Raw genomic sequence first — 18,993 nt, 5'->3', positions numbered from 1 at the left:
GGGAAATGTAACCTTTAATTAAAAAAAAAGGAATGAATTCTGCCCTATAACGACAATAAGGCTCGGATCGAATTACGGATAAATTAATTCCAACGGATTAAATTAAGTGAAATGCTAGCATAGCATTTTGTAATATTTTATTTTTAATATATTTTTATTAGTAACTCAAATTTTTTGAGTATTGTAAAATTCTATACACCTTAATCTTAATTTAATCATTAATTTAATCAGCCTCACTCCTTAATCATTGCATCAAAACCAAGAACATAAATCACGCCATCCAATTTTTATATGGAAACAAAATTGTAAGTTTTCACAAATCTAGGGAGACAAGATTCTAAAATGTAATATTTACATAATCACACATTGACACTTAGTTTGATTTAAGAGAAAAATTAGAATAAAAAAAATTGTTAGATATATATAATAGATTTTTATTGCAGTAACTTATTTTCCTTAAAAAAGAAAATTCATTTTTTTCTAATGTTTGTACTACTTGTTTAATATTTAATTATTTGAGAAAAAATAGTAAAATGTTTTTAAAACTGTGTTTTTGTTTATTATCTAAACAACTATAAAAATTATAATAGAAGTAGTGTACGAACTAGTGTGTTATTATTTAAAAGTGAACTTTGACATTTGCCAATAATTATTTTTACGACTTCTTTTCTGTGTGAAAGTAAACGCTGTATTGAAAATAGTATGTAAATATCATTGTTATATATTGGTTAAAATAGCGATCAATTTAACTTCATCCAAAGTAAAAAGAAAACGTGAATTGCGTCAAATATTTGGAATAGAAATGATAGCTAAGAGTATAAGTCAACCATTAATTGTTGAATTACATATTCTCTAACTCTATTATGTCCAACTCAAACTTAGCTTTTTTTAATTGTATATTTTTGAAATTGACTTAAATAAAATGTGTAAAATGAAATTATGTAATTAAATGTTTTAATTTTTTATAAATATTTTATTTATAATAATTAATCATAAATATATGACAAAACAACACAATTGATTAGATTAATTAAAATATTTTAATTTTTATATACTATCAATATAAAAAAGTTGTGTACTTACTGAGTACTCACCGCCAATAAATTTTATGGTAAAATTATTATCGCCAACATATTTATTATGAATGATAATATCTTATTGGACAACAACATAAGAAACTTCTACATCGATGCACTGTTAATGAAATAAAAATAAAAATTATACTTTAGTTAAACTCTGCTTAAAAATTTATTTCATTCTATCTTCACTAAATAAAATTATTAAGTAAAAATTAATTTTTAAAAAATAATTAATTACTGTATTGACTAAATTAATATTATTTGTTACGAAGTGAACTTTAAGCCTAACTCAACCCCATAAAACCGGCTCATAGGGTTGAGGTTTGCACCCACTTATATACAATGAAAGGCTCTAATCTCTAGTCGATGTGGGATCTCCAACACACCCCCTCACGCCGAGACTGCCAACTCGTGCGTGAGACTATATATTTTGGGTGGTCCGATAGCGGCCCGATAGTGGGTGGCACGATAGGTCCAACAAATACACTCGCTAGGATAGACTCGAAATGGCTATGATACCATGTTACGAAGTGGACTTTAAGCCTAACTCAACCCCATAAAACCGGCTCATAGGGTTGAGGTTTGCACCCACTTATATACAATGAAAGGCTCTAATCTCTAGTCGACGTGGGATCTCCAACATTATTAAATAAAAATTAAATTTAAAAATAAAAAATAATTAATTATTATATTAAATAAATTAAAAACATTTTAAAGATTAAAGTTTATATAAATAGTTTTTAAATTTATAAATTAGTTCTATTTACTTTTAGCTATCAAAATTTTAGATATTAATTTTAAAATCTAAAATAATTAATAATTAAAATTTTAGTAGTTATTAAATATTAATTTAAAAATTAGTTTATAAATTTAAAAACTAGTTTAAACACTAATAATTTTTATTCTATAAAACATTTTTAATTTAGTCAATAAAATAATTAATTATTAGTTTCAAAATGATTTTTATTTAATAATTTTATTATTTATATCCAGTTGTTAATTAATGTACCGAAATAAAAAAAATTATTTGTTTATTATTATTTTTTTTATATAAAGTTTTTGTGTTGAGCATCATTATGCAACTTGACATCTCAGCTAAGCTGACACCTCAAGTAACAACAATCATCTGCCATCACATGAAAAAAAAAATATTATTAAAAAAGAAAAAAGAAAGAAAATACAAAAATATGGGGGGACTAGACCAAAACCCATATGTTAACACAAATGATACATAGGAAGATTATACTATTCATAAAGAATTCTAAGAACAGACTAGTTGGGAGTCTATTATACCAATGAAATGATTCTATATGAATAAATTATAAATTAGCCAACTTATCAGCACACGCATTCCCTTCACGAAAAATATGAGTTACCCTAAACCTAATTGTCCTACAAAAATTAAGATAATTGGGGGACTTGGTGTCATTGATTTAAAGCTTTTTAACTTGGCTTTGCTAGGAAAATGGATCTGGAGGCTGGGTACGGATAAGGGTGGTCTTTGGAAGGAGATTCTAATATCTAAATATGGTGGTTGGAGAAGTTTGAGAGGGGATGGTAAAAGTAGTAGGTGTTCTCTTTGGTGGAAAGACCTGAAAGAGGTTTGGGCCTCGGAGGGGTGGGGCAAAAGTTTTGAAGATGGTTTCGAGTGGAAAGTCGGTGATGGAAAAGAAATTTCTTTCTGGGAGGACAGGTGGTTGGGTTGTGGTGCGCTGAAGAGAGTATTTCCGAGATTGTTTTCTATATGCTCGGCCGAAAAAGTTAGGGTGGCCGACCTTGGGCATTGGTCTGATGGTGTTTGGGTGTGGCAATTAGTCTGGCGCAGATCCTTTTTCGAGTGGGAAAAGCCTATGGTAGATCGGTTGAGTCAGGCTTTACTTGAGGCGAGGATGGTTTTGGGAGAGGAGGATAGGTGGGTGTGGAAGGGAGGGGGTGATCAGTTATTTTCAGTTAATTCTGTTTATTCTTTGGTAAGGAGGGATTGCGAGGCAGATCTTTCTCCGATTTTTAGGAAGTTATGGAGTTGTAAAGCCGTACCTTCAACTTTATTTACGGCTTGGAGGGTGATGGAGAATAAGATTGTCACTAGGGTCAATTTGGAAAGACGAGGGGTGATGTTAGAAAGTTATTTGTGTTGTTTGTGTGGGAAGGAGGAAGAGTCCTATCGTCACTTGTTTTTCGACTGTTTTTTTGCTTGGCGGGTCTGGTGTTTCTGTTTCAAGTGGCTGGGAGTGTCGTTCGTGTATCACAATGATCCTAAGTCAAACTTTGCTCATTTTAGGATGAATACGTCATCTGATTTGATTAATGAAGTGTGGAATACAATTTGGGTGGGGGTTGTGGGGGAAATTTGGAATCACAGAAATTCTGTTATTTTCAACAGGGGTGTGACTGACGCGTCTGAAGTTTGTACCCTGATGCAAGCAAAGGTTTGGTCTTGGATTTCTGCAAAATCTCGCACTACTTCGGTTTCCTTTTCCAGTTGGTGTTTGGAACCTTTGGAATGTATGCGTTTGGTTATTTGATGCTTTTTAGGTTTTTAGGTTCTTAGAGCGGACTTTGCTTTTGCCTGTTAGGTTTAGAGGGTACTGTTAGACGTTGGATTATGTATTTATTGTATAAGGGTTGATCCACCCCTAAAGTGACTCGCATTTATATTTTTGTTATTGCTGATAAAAAAAAAAATAAAAAAATAGAAAACGTGTTCACAAGTCATAACCCCTCATTAATACTAGTTGAAAACAAATTCTGGATCTAAGATTCAATTTATTATTGTTTAACGCAATAAAAAAAATTCTAAAACCCTCTGAATCCTAATTTTTAGTGCTTAATTAATTAAAATAACGCCTTAATACACTGCAACATATCCTACGTCAGAATTCTCATGAATTCAAAGTCAGGTCTAAAACCAGAAAAACAATTCCAATAAATTAAGTGGCTTAGAAGAGTGATTCGGTGTAACAGGGACCTAAAGAGTTCGAGAAATAAATCTTGCTCAAATTCTTCCTTCATTATTTTATGTATTAAATTTTAATTATTCAATAGTTGAATAATATTTGGCTGTACATTAAATTTCAATAGTTTAATTTATGAGTAATATTTAAATATTATATTATTCTAAATGTGAGATAAATATACATTGTTAGATAATTTTATAGTCAATATTTACTTATATTTTTAAAATTTAAACTACAAGTTGAAAGATTAGCTTTATTTACAATAGTGAAAACTATAAGACTTACTTTTAGAGACATAAATTTTAATGCATAAAAAATAAAATGACTATAAATAAAATATAACAACCTCATTATTTATTTTACAATTATCCTTTTTCCATACTCTTTATTATTTATCTATATTTTCTTTAATTTCTTTCTAAGATTAAAGTCTGGCGATTATTTATTTTCATAACATATTGCGAGCAACGAGAAGAACAAGATGGGTTAAATAAGTTCTTGATGAGTGTTGTATTAAACTATTTTCTTCTTTCCTTTGGAATATTGGTTAAAGGGAGATATGTTGACTTAAATTTTGAAAGTTTTTATAGAAGTGTGCATAAATAATCTTGCTAATAGGCATGAGGGGTTTAATTATATCATTTATTTAATTGAATATTATTTTAGATGTATGAACTATATGATTATCGAAATTAGGTGAGGTTAAAATGTGATTATATACACTGATCTTATTATAATTATTAGGTAATCAAAATGTTGGGATAAAGTTTAATATATGTTATATCAATTATTTTGAATATAACTTGTGTCAGACAATTATTTACACATAGTATATACATTTTTTTTCATATATATTGAAAATTAAAAATATGTAATTTTGAATGCCAATTTTGTGGGTTATTGTTAAAGTGATAGACTAATAATTACATACACAACCACTCAATGTCTCTCGAGTGTTATCATGGACACCCAATTAATAGAATATATTGTTTAAATTACAATTTCAGACCAAGTGAGTGAGAATTAAAGTGCATCTAATGCTCAAGTGTCAAATGGTCGTTCAAGTATTTAAACAACAAAAAATCTAGCTTAATCAACAATACGGTTGCTTAAGCGTTGAAGAAATAGTTTTCTTGGTAACTCTAGAACTTGTTGGGACATACAACTAGTCTCCTTACCCAAGTGTTGATGTGATGCTTGAGCAATAGGAGAGGAAGAAGACCGCTTAAAATGAGTGAACACTAGAGTAATTATCACCCAAGCAATGAAAGGTTGCTCAAGTAAGGAAATATTTCTTTATGTGAGACAACAATTTTGCCAAGCGAAATGACTCTCTCAAGGAATGTGCACTTGATGATGTTGTGTTTAAATGATGATATGTAGATGTAATTTGAATACATATGTGTGCTTGAGGATTATAATGATTATAGGATTCATGTTTTATATATATATATATATATATATATATATATATATATATATATGTATAATGTTTATTGTATGTGAATATTTATTTGTATTATATTGTAACCTAATATGGTTGTGTGTATTGATATCGAAATATAATGAGATTTGTACATTAGACTATTACAAAGTGCATATAATATATCAAAATGATGTTTTTAAAATGATTTTTAATTTAGTTAATATAATAATTAATTACTTTTTGTTTCTAAAATTAGTTTATATTTTATGATTTTCTTGTAGTGGGATAATTTGAATTTTCTTCAACTTATTATTCGATTTGCTCCTTCTATTTTATTTTATCTTTAAGAACGAGATAACTAACTTAAGAAAATTGGAGGCTGGTGTAGTTCAGATCATTGAAGGCCATGTTGAGTAAAGTCGTCCCTTAGATGCTGAAACTTTTTTCTCATCATATTGGTTTCAGTCTGAGAAAAAAATTGAAAAACGATATAGAAGGATAATATATATAATTAGATGTTATAGTTGACTTGCACACAATTACTTATTTTATCTCACTCAAGGTGCTGTTTGGCTTCTTCCCTTATCTTCCCTACAAACAAACATAATGATGTAAGCCACATCATGTCTCTGTTACCACTTCTGCCTTACGTGAGCAAAATTCTGGGTGGTCTTGGCCTACACACTTGTTCGGTTAGGACCTATTCAATTTCATTACATTTAATAAAATTTATATTTAACTGCTTAAATTTCCCAATATTTTTTACTAATTTGACGTGAACCACATACAATGTGAGCATAAAAGTGTAAACTTTAACTGTATATTCAAAATGGTCAATATTAAAATAACTTTTATTATTGGTATATATAGTATATCAGGAAAATTCATGTCTGTATAAAAAGATAGGTAAAAATTTGAATCATATAATCACGTAAAAATGTAATTTAAAATTTCATGCATAAAAAGCATTTTCACCTATTACGCTAATTCCTTTTGGTTGAACCCAGCAATGTTATTACTACTTTTATTATCTCTTAAAAAATAAATTGTCATTTGTAGTAATATTAACTATAACATAAAATATATGTTTGAAGATTTTATTTTGTGCATTTTAGACTTATTTGAATGAATGATTTAATAAAATTAATAAATATGAAACATTTTAGAGAGTACAATATCATTATATAAAGTAGAAATGAATGATTTAGATTGTTTAGAAGTAAAATCAATTTTCAATTTTGGAAGAAATATGTAAATTTTCAAGTTTTGTATAATTTATCTAGTAGAATTTTATTTATAAAATTAACTTCACTCTTCGACTTCGACTTGGACTTCATTTATTTAGTGGGTTCCAATGAATTTAACAAATTTACTAAATTTGTCCACTAAATTGGAGTTGCATATAAATTCAAACTTGAAGCAAGTAAGATATTTTTCCTAATTAAATCTTAATAGATTGATTTTGTTTCACAGTGTAAATAGTATGAATGAATATATAAAGTTTTTTATATGATAATTTTGATTGAATTAATGTATGATATGTTAAATTTAATTTCTTAATTCAAATATTTAGCATATAATATATTGATCAAGTTTGTGTCGTGTAAGTATTAATTAAATAAACAATAATTAATAGAGATATTTTTATTTTGGTGATGGTCTACATCATATACATTCAGACATTAAATAGTCAAAAGTTAATAAAAAAATCTTTGTATCATGGACACATTTTAGATATACGATTGTTTTGTACATTGAAATTATCCTACGAAGAACTCTTTAGATAAAAAAAAAATGTATATTAATTAGATATTAATCTTTAATAAGATATATTCCATATAAATGTTTTGGAAGATAAGTATTCAAATATTGTATTTGTATTCACTTGATTTTAGGTTCACATGTTGATTCTAAGTATTTTAAAATGGATTAGATAGATTTTAAGTATTTTTAAATGGGCTAGTGATATATTTGTATTATAATTTATTTGTATATCAATTTCAATTTTTTTTATTAGCCATAAACAATGAATAAATGTGGGTCACTTTAGGTGACCCAACCCTTATATAAGACACACGACTTTTAACCTTTTCCACATCACACTTCCCGCCAACACCTAACACTACTTAAATAAGTTCGGAAAGAACTGTCTACAACCATCATTCTTATACCTAAACAAAACATCAAAACATCATCTCCATACAGACCAAAGGATCAACACAGCAATCAGAGAAGGAGAAAATCACATTCTGCGACTTGGAAGTAACCCAAGCTCATGCTTTTAGTTGCACCAAAGTGAATACTTCCAATACATCTATTACTCCCCCTCTAAATATTACTCTTTCTATGTTTCCAGATTTCGTTGACAACTGTGATCCAAATCACTCCACAAACCTCATTTACCGAAACTGACTCGTTGCACAACCTAAAAGAAAATTGTAATACACGAGATCTTACGTACATTTAGAAATAATTTAAACATATCATATCATGTGATTAATATACAAGAATAACATATATTTAAAGAATCATACGCATAAAATAACTATTTATATATTTAGGAGACATGAGAAATACTTGGTTAAGACTAATTGTTGAATGGTTATAGGAATGGGTATTTAATTAAAAGTATGCATATATATGCTACCTCTTTGGTTGTTGTAAATAGTAAAATAAACTTATGCCAATCAGATTTGATAGTTAACAATCTATTAAAATATATATTCCATCAACCAGAAGAAATGTTTCATACTGGAAAAACTAGGAAGAAATGACTTCATGGCTTGTTCACTCACACACATAATTTATATCATTTATATATATATATATATATATATAATTTATGATTTAACATTTTATGACTTAAATCAAATATTCTTATGAGACATATATAATTTATTGCAGTAATCATCATTGGTGACGAGCCAAGTAGTTAATTTTTCTAGATGCAAAACCCTAGTAATGGAACTTGGATAATGAAGATGATTAACTACTGGTGGGAGATCATGTTTATAAGTGATTAAGAATCAGGAAACAATATTGGAACCTAAATTGCTACTTTGGAATTAAAATAGAAAAAACTTATGACAACCTGATTTATTCAATAACCATATTTTTGTAGTTTGAAATAAAACCAAAAAAAAGTATTATAATATTTTGCCTGCTTCTTAATAATTACATAATGATAATAGCACCAATCTCTTAATGGAATCTCAATAAACTTATCTTGATCAAGTCTATCTACTAGCTACAGTTCGACAGATACTGCAGTCTTGTATAGGCTGTTGAATGAAATATATGTTTTTGTCCTATCTCATAATTTTCATTGTTACAAAAGACAAAAACAGATCAATAATTTTGCTCTTGCAACTAGTAAAATACACAACTCAGTTACAACCCCACCTCACTCCCCTTCTTCATCAATTCATATAATTGTTTTTTACCTTTAATTAAAACAAAGCATTTGTCGATATTGTCAATAATTATTTTTTTAAGAATTTTGTTTATATTTTTTCCATTTTGCTTAAAGAATTTGTACTCAATTTTATTTGGATCACACGCTTGTTATTACTTAATTACTTTGATGACAGACTTAAAATAAGTATAAATTTTTGGTGAAAAAAAATAATCACATTTGAACAACTTACAAGGTTAGCCCACTCTAGCCATAACTTATTAAATGGCCTTTTGAGAACGATTAGGGTCATGTGAGGACAAAAATGCATGATCAGATCGAGGTGGTGAAAGGGTGATAAAATAAAACGTTGTTTAAGGCAAAATTTATATTTTCTTTTACTTCAAATTTTTACGTGACATCACAAACACTTAATCAAATGCATGAAATCTAATTTCTTCTGTCGCCTCTTAATTTTTTACTCTAAATTATGTTATCGAGGCAGATCGATCGATAAATGTCTTGATAATAGAAACGACAAGGTTTCACATATATTCAATTTCAATCTGCATAAGTGCTATATTACTCATAATGGCTTTTTCTAGAGTTATTAAGTGATTTTAAGAGCTCTGTTAATTAACTTGTTGCTTGATAAGACTTTCATTCAAACTTGAGATTTAGAGTTTTACACGTAACTAAAATATAAAGTTATAAAATATGTCTAAAAAATATGCATGACTTGGTGAGTTTGCAGAATATACATTATCTTCATTTTTGTTTCATATGTTGTTTTGGTCTTTACTGTTCAACAATAATGAAAATCTTTCTCATGATAAACGTGGATATATAGTACATTATCTACACCACTAAACATGCATGTATTTAGAATTTAAAACCAGCACCTCCCCATTATTTCTTTTTCGTTATATCTCTTTTTCTTTGTTCATAACAACCAGCAATGGATTGTACAGTGATCAGTTTTCAACTTTTGTTTCTTCTATTGCGAGACCCACTTTTTGTTTGTGACCATAGTTTGACAGAGATGGAATTTTGTCCACTTTTAGGGCAAGCATGGGAGACGAAACCAAAGAAAATGGTAAGAAAACATGCTTCACCACTCAATATATTAGGCATATTCACTCTCTTTTCTTTCTTTATTTTATCCTACTTTTAGCTTTCCTTCAATGCATGCAATGGATATATACAGATATGTATACAAATTGAACTTTGTCTCTTGTGTATAATTATTTTTTTTCTTCTTTCAAACATGTTACATTGACATTGGATAAAGCTATTTTAGGGGGAAAATGACCCCATGAAATTAATTATGTAGAACAAATGTTCAATTCTAGTAAGCTGACCCTTGAAGAAAAACAGAAGCTAATTAAATTAATTATGGCAATTGAAACAATGTGTATCTTCAAGATTTTATGATTAATAGACACGTTATACCAAGTCTTCAAACAAACTTCACTCGAGGCATCTCATTAATGTCATTTCCGGACAACAAATTCTTCTTGATTCTCCATATTTTCGTCTGGAATCTCGTATTTTTTTAAATATCAAAATTGTTTATTTTGAATTTTATAATCTCTGAAATATAAACTTTTTATTTTAAATTCTAAAATACAAATTTATATTTTAGATCTTATAATTCAAAATATAAATTCATGAATTATGGAATTCATAATACGTTGTATTTTAGAATTTAAAATATATTTTTTATATTTTAAATTATACAATTTAAAATATATTAAATTTATTAATTTATATTTTTAATTATGTAATTTAAAATATTAAGAATTTGTACTTAAAATTAACAATTCAAAATAATAAAAAAATTTATTTTGGATTGTGCAATCTCTAATATATATATTTTTATTTAGACAATAAAAGTGATTGTGGTGGTGGCGCGAGAGGTTATGGCAGTAGCCGTGGAGGTGGGATTAGTATGACAATGGTGTTGGAGCTAGGGAGCTATTGCGGCTATGGAAGCTAGAAGTGGAAGTTGTTACCACTGGAAAGGGAAAGAGAGGTGTTTAATTAAAAAAAATAAGAAAAGAGTAAAATTGTTATTTCACTTCTTCTATAGGGTGCAGGAAGAAAACATGAAGGTGCAGGAAGAATTGTCCTGAGTTCCGTAGTGACATGAACAAATTTGTTGGACGAGATGATTTGATGATGGGCCTTGAAAACTACTTGCTTCTTCATAACTGTTCTTTAAGATTGGACCTATTCATCAATGTAAAGCCCAAAACACTAAAGTTTTCCAAGGATTTACTATTTTCACCTCCTAAATTGATATTAAATCTCACCTTTTCATAAGTTTGCTTGTTTAGGAAAATGCTGTCAACGTTTTGCAGACTAACAACAACAGCAAATAGGTTGTGTAACTCCATAAGATTTTGTTAATGATTATGTTTGGATGTCAATCCAGGTTCTACTTTTTTTTAAAGTAGGAGTTAAGCTTGTTTGATTTTATTAGTAAGTTGTTTTTACTAATTTAACGATTTTAAATGTTACTTAAATTAGTGCTTTTTGAAATATTCACTTCTGATTTTTTATATTTAGTTTATTTTAAAATTATTTATTCCTTTTTTATTATATAAGCTAAGCTTCTTCTTTTCTGTCTTTTGTAAGGTAAAGTTTATTATATTTTTTATATTTTTTTTCACTTTTTTACATCATTTATAATAAATAATAAAAAATAGTTTTTCATATTTAAACAATTATATTATTTGCTTTCTTTGAAAAATCATTATGTTATTTGTAATATTTGTTTTATATATTATCTTGATATTAAATTTGAAGATATTGATATTAGAATGGAATTAATTCAGTGGATGAAATCCCAAACACATGATTGGTTGAGAAACCCCATCTGTTAAGATAGGGTGGACCTTTTACCTGTGTGTTCAAGTATTGCATTCATTAAACACACTGCTTTCACAAACATGTTTGAAAAGAGAATATATATATATATATATATATATATATATAATTATTTATTATCAGATAAAATATTCATGAAAATCAAATTTGCAATCTTAAATGGTGGGATTCATATATAATGCAAGACATATACATTTTGCGTTCCTTTAAAATAAAATATGACAACCTTAACATTTTGTAAAAAAAGATTTTGACAAGAAAGAAAACAAGAGGATGGATGTTGAGGAAGAAGGAAAGAGGTTAGTTAAGCAGAGTTTGGAGGTGATAAATGGTGGATGGAGGGAGGAGGAGCAGCAATGAAATGTTTAACGAGGTGATGGAGTCGGTTTTGGTGGAGATGATGACGAACCTCAGCCCCATGAGATCCGGTTGGGTCAAAGCTGGTGAGAAGGGGAACACCCTTCTCCTGCAAAAGTGTGGCCAGACCAATCTGATGGTCAACAAGAGGGTCCTCATGGCACCCACTCACCATCACGCGCCACGACAGCTCCTTCACCCTCTCCAAAATCACACCGCCATCGCCACCACGAGGGTTGCAATACTCGTGCTCGCGGTCAACCCCAACGGGCAACGACAGCTCCCACAGCACGTCACACACGTGCGGCGCCAAAACCGGATCCTCCGCAAGTCTCACCTCAGAAGGAACCCTCTCTGTGGCCCCGAAAAACGGTTGACTCAATATCAGCCCTCGGATCTTAAGTGGCTCCAGGTAATTAATCCCATCGGAGTTAGTTTCCGCAGCCACACGTAGAGCCGCGTGGTACGCGATGTTCGCTCCGGCGCTACTTCCCATGAGGTAACAGTTGGCATAGTCGGCGTGGTTTCTCAACCAATCGTGTGGCTTGGATTTGAGCCAGGAAAGCGCTTCGACGGCGTCGTCGTAGGCGGCGGGGAGTCGGTGTTCGGGGGCGAGGCGGTAGTCCACAGAAACGACGATGGAATTCGTGTCTTTTGCGAGGTTTACGCAGGCGTCGTGGAAGAAGCTTGTGGCGGCGCTGAAGAGGATGAAGCCGCCGCCGTGGAAGTAAACGATGAGAGGGAGGTTGGTGGAGGAGTTATGCAGTGCTTGGCGTGGGAGGAATATGCGGGCGAAGGTTTGGTTTGATTGGTTGATGGTTGCGTCTTGGGTGAGAACGGGGATGGGGAGGGTGGGATCGGACGTTGGATGGGTGAGTGGGTCTTGACGCAGGCGAGTGAGGGTGTCGTCGGAGTTGTGGAGAATTTTCAGATGGTGGAAGGGATCCACTTGGTTACCCTCAAACATTGTGCTTCTCTACTATTTGTTCTTTAGCACCTGTTTCAACTTCTTCTCCTTCATAACTCTACCCAATAATTAGGAAAATATTTTTTTCATATCACACACTTTATTTTATTGGTTATTAACATATCACCACACCAATAAGTAACTCCACCCCGTTACCCAATAATTAAATTTTATCATTGACTTAATTGAATATAATAATTTTAGTAAACATGGCTTCTTAATTACTAAAGAGACGTTAAAAAAATCCCAAAATTCTATAAAACTGATAATTTCGAATAAACATTAATCAATTGTTGATAAAATTTTGGCAAAAAATATTGTTAATGTTCCCTAGTAGCATAAACATGCTCAATGTATTTTAATTGTTTTTAGTTTAAAATATGAATTATTTTAGCCACTGTTTTTTTATCTGTTTTTTCTAATTTCTTATTGATTTATCATTTAAAAATATACTATTAATATTTATTTTTATAACACCTCTTTCTTTTGTTTTATATTGTGTTTGTATTTGCGTGAATAGTGTTTATCATCGAAAAGGATTTGAGGTTCCGTTTTGGTGTATTGATGTGAAAAGAATAGGAGAGGTGGAGAGATGAGAAAATTGATAAAGGAGTATCTGGCTAGACCAATGTAATTTTAGTCTTTGCCCTTCACTTTATGCAAAAAAAAAATCTGCACGTAAGGGTAGTAGTGAATGAAATACTAGATAGTATGTTAAATGCATTGAGGTAAGCAGTAATAGATAAAAAACCAAAAAACTAGACCAACGTTGGATTATAGAATAATAATAATAATAATATTGATAATGTTAAATAATTCGTATTTTTTTACCTTACATATTTAAATGAGTTTTATACATAAATAACTCATTCATATTTAACTTTTAATTAAATTTTAAGACAAAGAAAAAATTATAATCTTGTAATTTTATCAATTAAATTCGTTACACATGCATTTTATAAGGGGTAAATTCACTATCTAGCACCATTTACACTTTTATTTCCCTAACTAACACTTTTTTGCTTTTATTTTCCTATCTAGCACCCTTTTGTTTTTATTTCTCTATCTAGCACCCTTTTATTTTTTATTTCCCTATCTAGCACCCTTTTATTTTTTATTTCCCTATCTAGCACCATTTCAAAAATAAATAAATAAATAATAAATTATTATTTTTTTGATAATTTTAATTTTGAATGCATTAAAAAATAAGTATTTTTAATGTTTAAAATAGTTAGAAATATAATTAATGAATAAAGAAATGAGTTTTTACAAAATAAAAAAAAGTAATAAATTAAAAATGCTTAGTTTAAAATTATTTTTTTAATAATGAAGAAAATAAGAAATTAAACCCTACAACAACATAAAAGTTGAATCTATAAACATAAATTAGTATTTTTATTATTATTATTGATGATGTAATCATGTTAATTTCAAGTAAAAAATACAGAACATAATTATAAAAAAACCAAAGTCAATTAGTATTAATTAATAGTGGACACACAAATAATATTGAAGTGTCTACCCTAAATGCAAAATCCTAAAAAAAAAACTAATGCAAATGTTACACTTAATGCTTAAAAATGAGAAGAAAAAAAATACAAAAATAAATAAGTATAGAAAATAAAAACAACAATAATAAAATAATAAAAAAAAAACTAAAATAAATAAACAATGACAGAAAAAAAAATAACTAAAAACATATAAGATATAAAATAAAGGAAAAACAAAATAAGATAAATATACAAGATATAAAAAAAATCCAAAAAAGATAAAAATAAGAGATATAAGACGATACTAAATAAGTAGATGTTGATCATAAAAAGAAAAATAAATGAAAGATGATCATTCATTTAATATTTTCTTCAATGGTACATTAAATAGTTTGTGCGAAATGAAACATAATTAAGGACGAGAAAAACACAATCCAATAATGTTGGGACATGTTTTTCTTGTGTTCGATCATGTTGTTCTCTTATGTCAATATCAGTCCTTATTTGACTTGACTTAGGTCTCCCCTTTGAAGTTATTTTCATGTCAGGACTTGTACATAGTATTTGACTGGTGTATACATGCCAATACTCTTCATTTTTTAGTTCCATCAAATAGTCTTTCGTAACATGAAAGATATGTTGCAATGTTGCTATTTTTATTTTCTATATTTATTTATTTTTACATTTTTCTTCATCTCATTTTTAAGCATTAAGTGTAACAATTGCATTAGTTTTTTTTGTGCGTTTAATATTAATTAATACTAATTGACTTTGATTTTTTTATAATTATGTCCTGTATTTTTTACTTGAAATTAACATGATTACATCATCAATAATAATAAAAATAAATACTAATTTATGTTTATAGATTCAACTTTTATGTGTTGTAGAATTTAATTTTTTATTTTCTTTATTCTTAAAAAGAAAATTTAAACTAAACATTTTTTATTTTTATTTTGTAAAAACTCATTTATTTATTCATTAATTATATTTTTAACTATTTTAAACATTAAAAATACTTATTTTTTAATGTATTCAAAATTAAAATTATAAAATAAAATTAATTTATTATTTATTTATTTATTTTTGAAATGGTGCTAGATAGGAAAATAAAAAATAGAGAAATAAAATAGATAGGGAATTGAGACTTTTATAAGTCAGTTTCGCTTTATTTTATTTAGATATCTATTTTTTATGAGCTAATCACTTCGTTAAAGATAATACTAGGTCTCAAATTAATTTATTTGATTTCACACTAGTCATGTAAAAAGAAGTAATTGGAAAACGACATGAAGTAGAACAGTGATATTTCCCGGACCGGGTTCCCTTTTTGTTTTAACTTTTTCATCACTTTTGATCTTGTAGTACAACAGTGGATGCATATAACATAAAAGAACAACCGAAAAAGTTGAATGTAGCTAGGTAATTAAGTAATGTAATCAATAAAGAGTTTTAAGATGATTAAAGACATGGACAGACATGGAAGGGTCACCGACAAAGATGCCATGTCGACCCCCTTCGTAAAACTTTCCTGCCACGTGGACACCCTTCTGCTGAAGCAATTTCACCAGCTCTCTCTCGCGGTCCACCAGTGGGTCCCCTTCACACCCAAACACCGCAACCCTCCACCCAAGAACCTTAATCCCATCCAGAATCTTATCCCCGCCATGAACCGTTGGATTTGAGTACTCGTAGTCACGGTCAACGCCAAAGGGCAACGACAGATTCCACATCAGATCAGTGATAGGCAAAGGTATAGTCTTGTCCTCAGCAAGCCTTATCTCTGATGGACTCCTCTTCGTCCCACCAAAAAACGGTTGAATCAACATCAACCCTTCAATCTTCAGCGGTTTCAAGTTCTCAACCTCCGCCGCCGCACGTAGACCCGCCGTGTAGGCAATGTTCCCCCCGGCGCTCTCCCCCATGAGATAGCAGCGGGAGTAATCGGCGTGGCGCAACCAGCGGTCCTTGGAGGCTTTGATCCAGTGCAGCGCCTCCACGGAGTCTTCGTAGGCGGCGGGGAGGCGGTGCTCCGGGGCGAGGCGGTAGTCGACCGAAACCACGACGGATTGCGTGGCGTGGGCCATTCTGACGCAGAAGTCGTGGAAGTAAGTGGAGGCTGCACTGTAGAAGAGGAAGCCCCCGCCGTGGTAGAAGACGATGAGGGGTAGTTTGTGGTTGGGGGAATGATCCTGTGCTTGGTGGGGTAGGTAGATCCGCGCCCAGGTGTGGTTGGATTTGTTGATGGGGAGGTCTTTGGAGAGAACCGGCGTGGGGAGGGTGGGATCTGGCGAGGGAGGGCTTTGCGGAGGAATGCTTAAGCGTGTGAGGGTGCCGTTTGGGTTGAGGATGATGTTGAGGGCTTTGTAGGGATCCATAGCTGAGTGAGCAAGTTTTGATGCATGGATGAGAATGAGACATATGGAGAACACAGTAGTCACTTTGTGTACTGCCATGGCTAATACAAAATCCTGCAATTGCTTGCTTCAAACTTCAAACCCAATGGTATATAATAGGAAAATGTTCTAGGTTCACAAAATGAGATGTCTGTGTATATACATATATACATATACATACATACGTACATTATTTTGATTTAATTTGAGTAGAATCTGATGTTAGATAAGTGAAGGAAAGTGGTGTCTACTTAGAGCTTCTGCAACGTGCTGTGTGTCAGTTTGTGGTTCTTGCTTGAAGACAATTGAGAACAGCTAGCAAGGGGAGCGTGGTTTACAGTACGAGAATTTACAAAAACATATATAATATATGTGTGTGTGTGTGGAGATTAAAAAAAAATACTTTGCTTTTTTCTAAAATCGTGTCTCTTGATTCGTTTTGTATTATTTTAACTTTTTTTATGATTTTTATTTACTTTAAATGGTTCAAAATATTTTAGTGGGTTTTTTTTGCAATATTTTATTTAATTTTTCAAGTTTTAAAAATAATTTGTATGTTTATTTGTATCTTTTTGGTTATGTTAGACGTGAATTTTTAAATTTTAATTATTTTGAATTTTAAAAATATAATTTTATTTTTAAAATTTGGATAATTTAAGTAACGAAACACAATAAATGAGTTATTACAATTTATAAAGTTTAGTTCCATCTAATTTGAAATAAAAAAATATAAATTATTACTCTAATTATCCGATTCTATTTTCAACCCTCGGATGCTATATTAATACTCAGAAGTAGTATACATATGACAAAATAAATAAGTTAATTCAAAATAAGCTAAAATAAATAAGTTTTATTGTCATAATAGTGAAAATTATCATATAGATAATAAATTACTATTTTACAATATTTATTTTCTGAATTAGTTGAGTTTATTTTATTAATTTTTTATTATTAAAAGTCATGTTTAAGTGACATGTGTCATGAAAAATAACATAACTAAAAAACAAGAACATGATACTAGACTAAACTCATGTAAAAAAACAAAGAAACTTAGAAGAATAGTCCAACCAAATACATTTGGAATTTAATATAAATAAATAAAGATATGAAGGTAAAAAAATTCTCAAATGCATAGCTCAAAAAAATATAAGATAATAAAGATGAACAATTTTATTTCATAAATTCAATTAGATGGACATTCATTTGCATTTAGCTACAACGTCATTACCATTACTTTTTCTTGAATTGACAATTTTGGAGGTTATCTTATTGACTTCTACTCACTTCAGCTTTAGAAGAACGTCTCGATTTTCTAAATATTTGAAGCAAATCATCATCTTCACTTAATGGATCATTGTTCATCTTTTGAACCAAAACTCAGAGACTAAATTGACTTCTTTTAAAAAAATATTAATTGGAGTAAATTAAACTACTGGTATAAGATAGTTGAACATGACTTCCTCTTCTTCTTTATCACATGAAAAAGATTCAAAACAATCTTAAAATATCTAAAATTAAGAAAATATAAAATATAAATTATATTTAAGAATTTTTCAAAAAATTTAAATAATTAAAATTGAAATAATCACACCTAACAAAAGAAACACAAACAAACATAAAAAATATTTTTAAAACTTGAAAATGAAACAAAATTATCACTACAATATAATCATTAAATTAAAATCAATTTTAAAGAAAAAATTAGTTGATATTGACTAAAGTTAGAGACTAAAAAATTTATTGACATCTATATTAGTTTTTATTATTCATAAATATTTTTTAAATTAGTATTAATTAGCTACTAAGATTTTAGCTATCAATTCTATTTAATAATTTTTCTATTAGTGTTTTAAAATAATTCAATATTTTTAACCATTTAAAATAAAAAAAATCATAAAAAGCATTAAAAAAAGTAAAAAAAATCCTAGAGACACGATTTTGCAAAAAAAAAAAAATTTATCCAATAACACAACTTCATATAAAAAAGTAAAAAAATTAATAAACTAAAGAATATGTCACTAGACACGATTTT

At 29.5% G+C, this 18,993-nt stretch overlaps 2 protein-coding genes across 2 annotated transcripts; both read right to left on the bottom strand.

The window, feature by feature from the left end:
• Positions 1-11,894: 11,894 nt before the first annotated feature.
• Positions 11,895-13,541, bottom strand: LOC137828114 (carboxylesterase 1-like). The gene has a single exon (XM_068634558.1). The coding sequence runs from the start codon at positions 13,070-13,072 to the stop codon at positions 12,053-12,055; it is 1,020 nt and encodes a 339-aa protein (XP_068490659.1). The 5' UTR covers positions 13,073-13,541; the 3' UTR covers positions 11,895-12,052.
• Positions 13,542-15,852: 2,311 nt separating this feature from the next.
• On the bottom strand, positions 15,853-17,373 carry LOC137828081 (carboxylesterase 1-like). Its single transcript, XM_068634500.1, has one exon. It carries the CDS (start codon positions 17,016-17,018, stop codon positions 16,002-16,004), a length of 1,017 nt encoding a protein of 338 aa, XP_068490601.1. The 5' UTR covers positions 17,019-17,373; the 3' UTR covers positions 15,853-16,001.
• Between the last annotated feature and the right edge of the window lie 1,620 nt (positions 17,374-18,993).

The sequence above is a fragment of the Phaseolus vulgaris genome, chromosome 7 (assembly GCF_000499845.2).
Source record: "Phaseolus vulgaris cultivar G19833 chromosome 7, P. vulgaris v2.0, whole genome shotgun sequence".
In the NCBI taxonomy this organism is placed as follows: domain Eukaryota; kingdom Viridiplantae; phylum Streptophyta; class Magnoliopsida; order Fabales; family Fabaceae; genus Phaseolus; species Phaseolus vulgaris.
Note: the sequence above shows the minus strand (reverse complement) of the source record. Positions and strands in the feature narration are given on the sequence as shown.

Bases quoted from the DNA above. Each gene is read 5' to 3' on its own strand.
- LOC137828114 (XM_068634558.1), bottom strand. From the start codon at position 13,072: ATGTTTGAGGGTAACCAAGTGGATCCCTTCCACCATCTGAAAATTCTC.
- LOC137828081 (XM_068634500.1), bottom strand. From the start codon at position 17,018: ATGGCAGTACACAAAGTGACTACTGTGTTCTCCATATGTCTCATTCTC.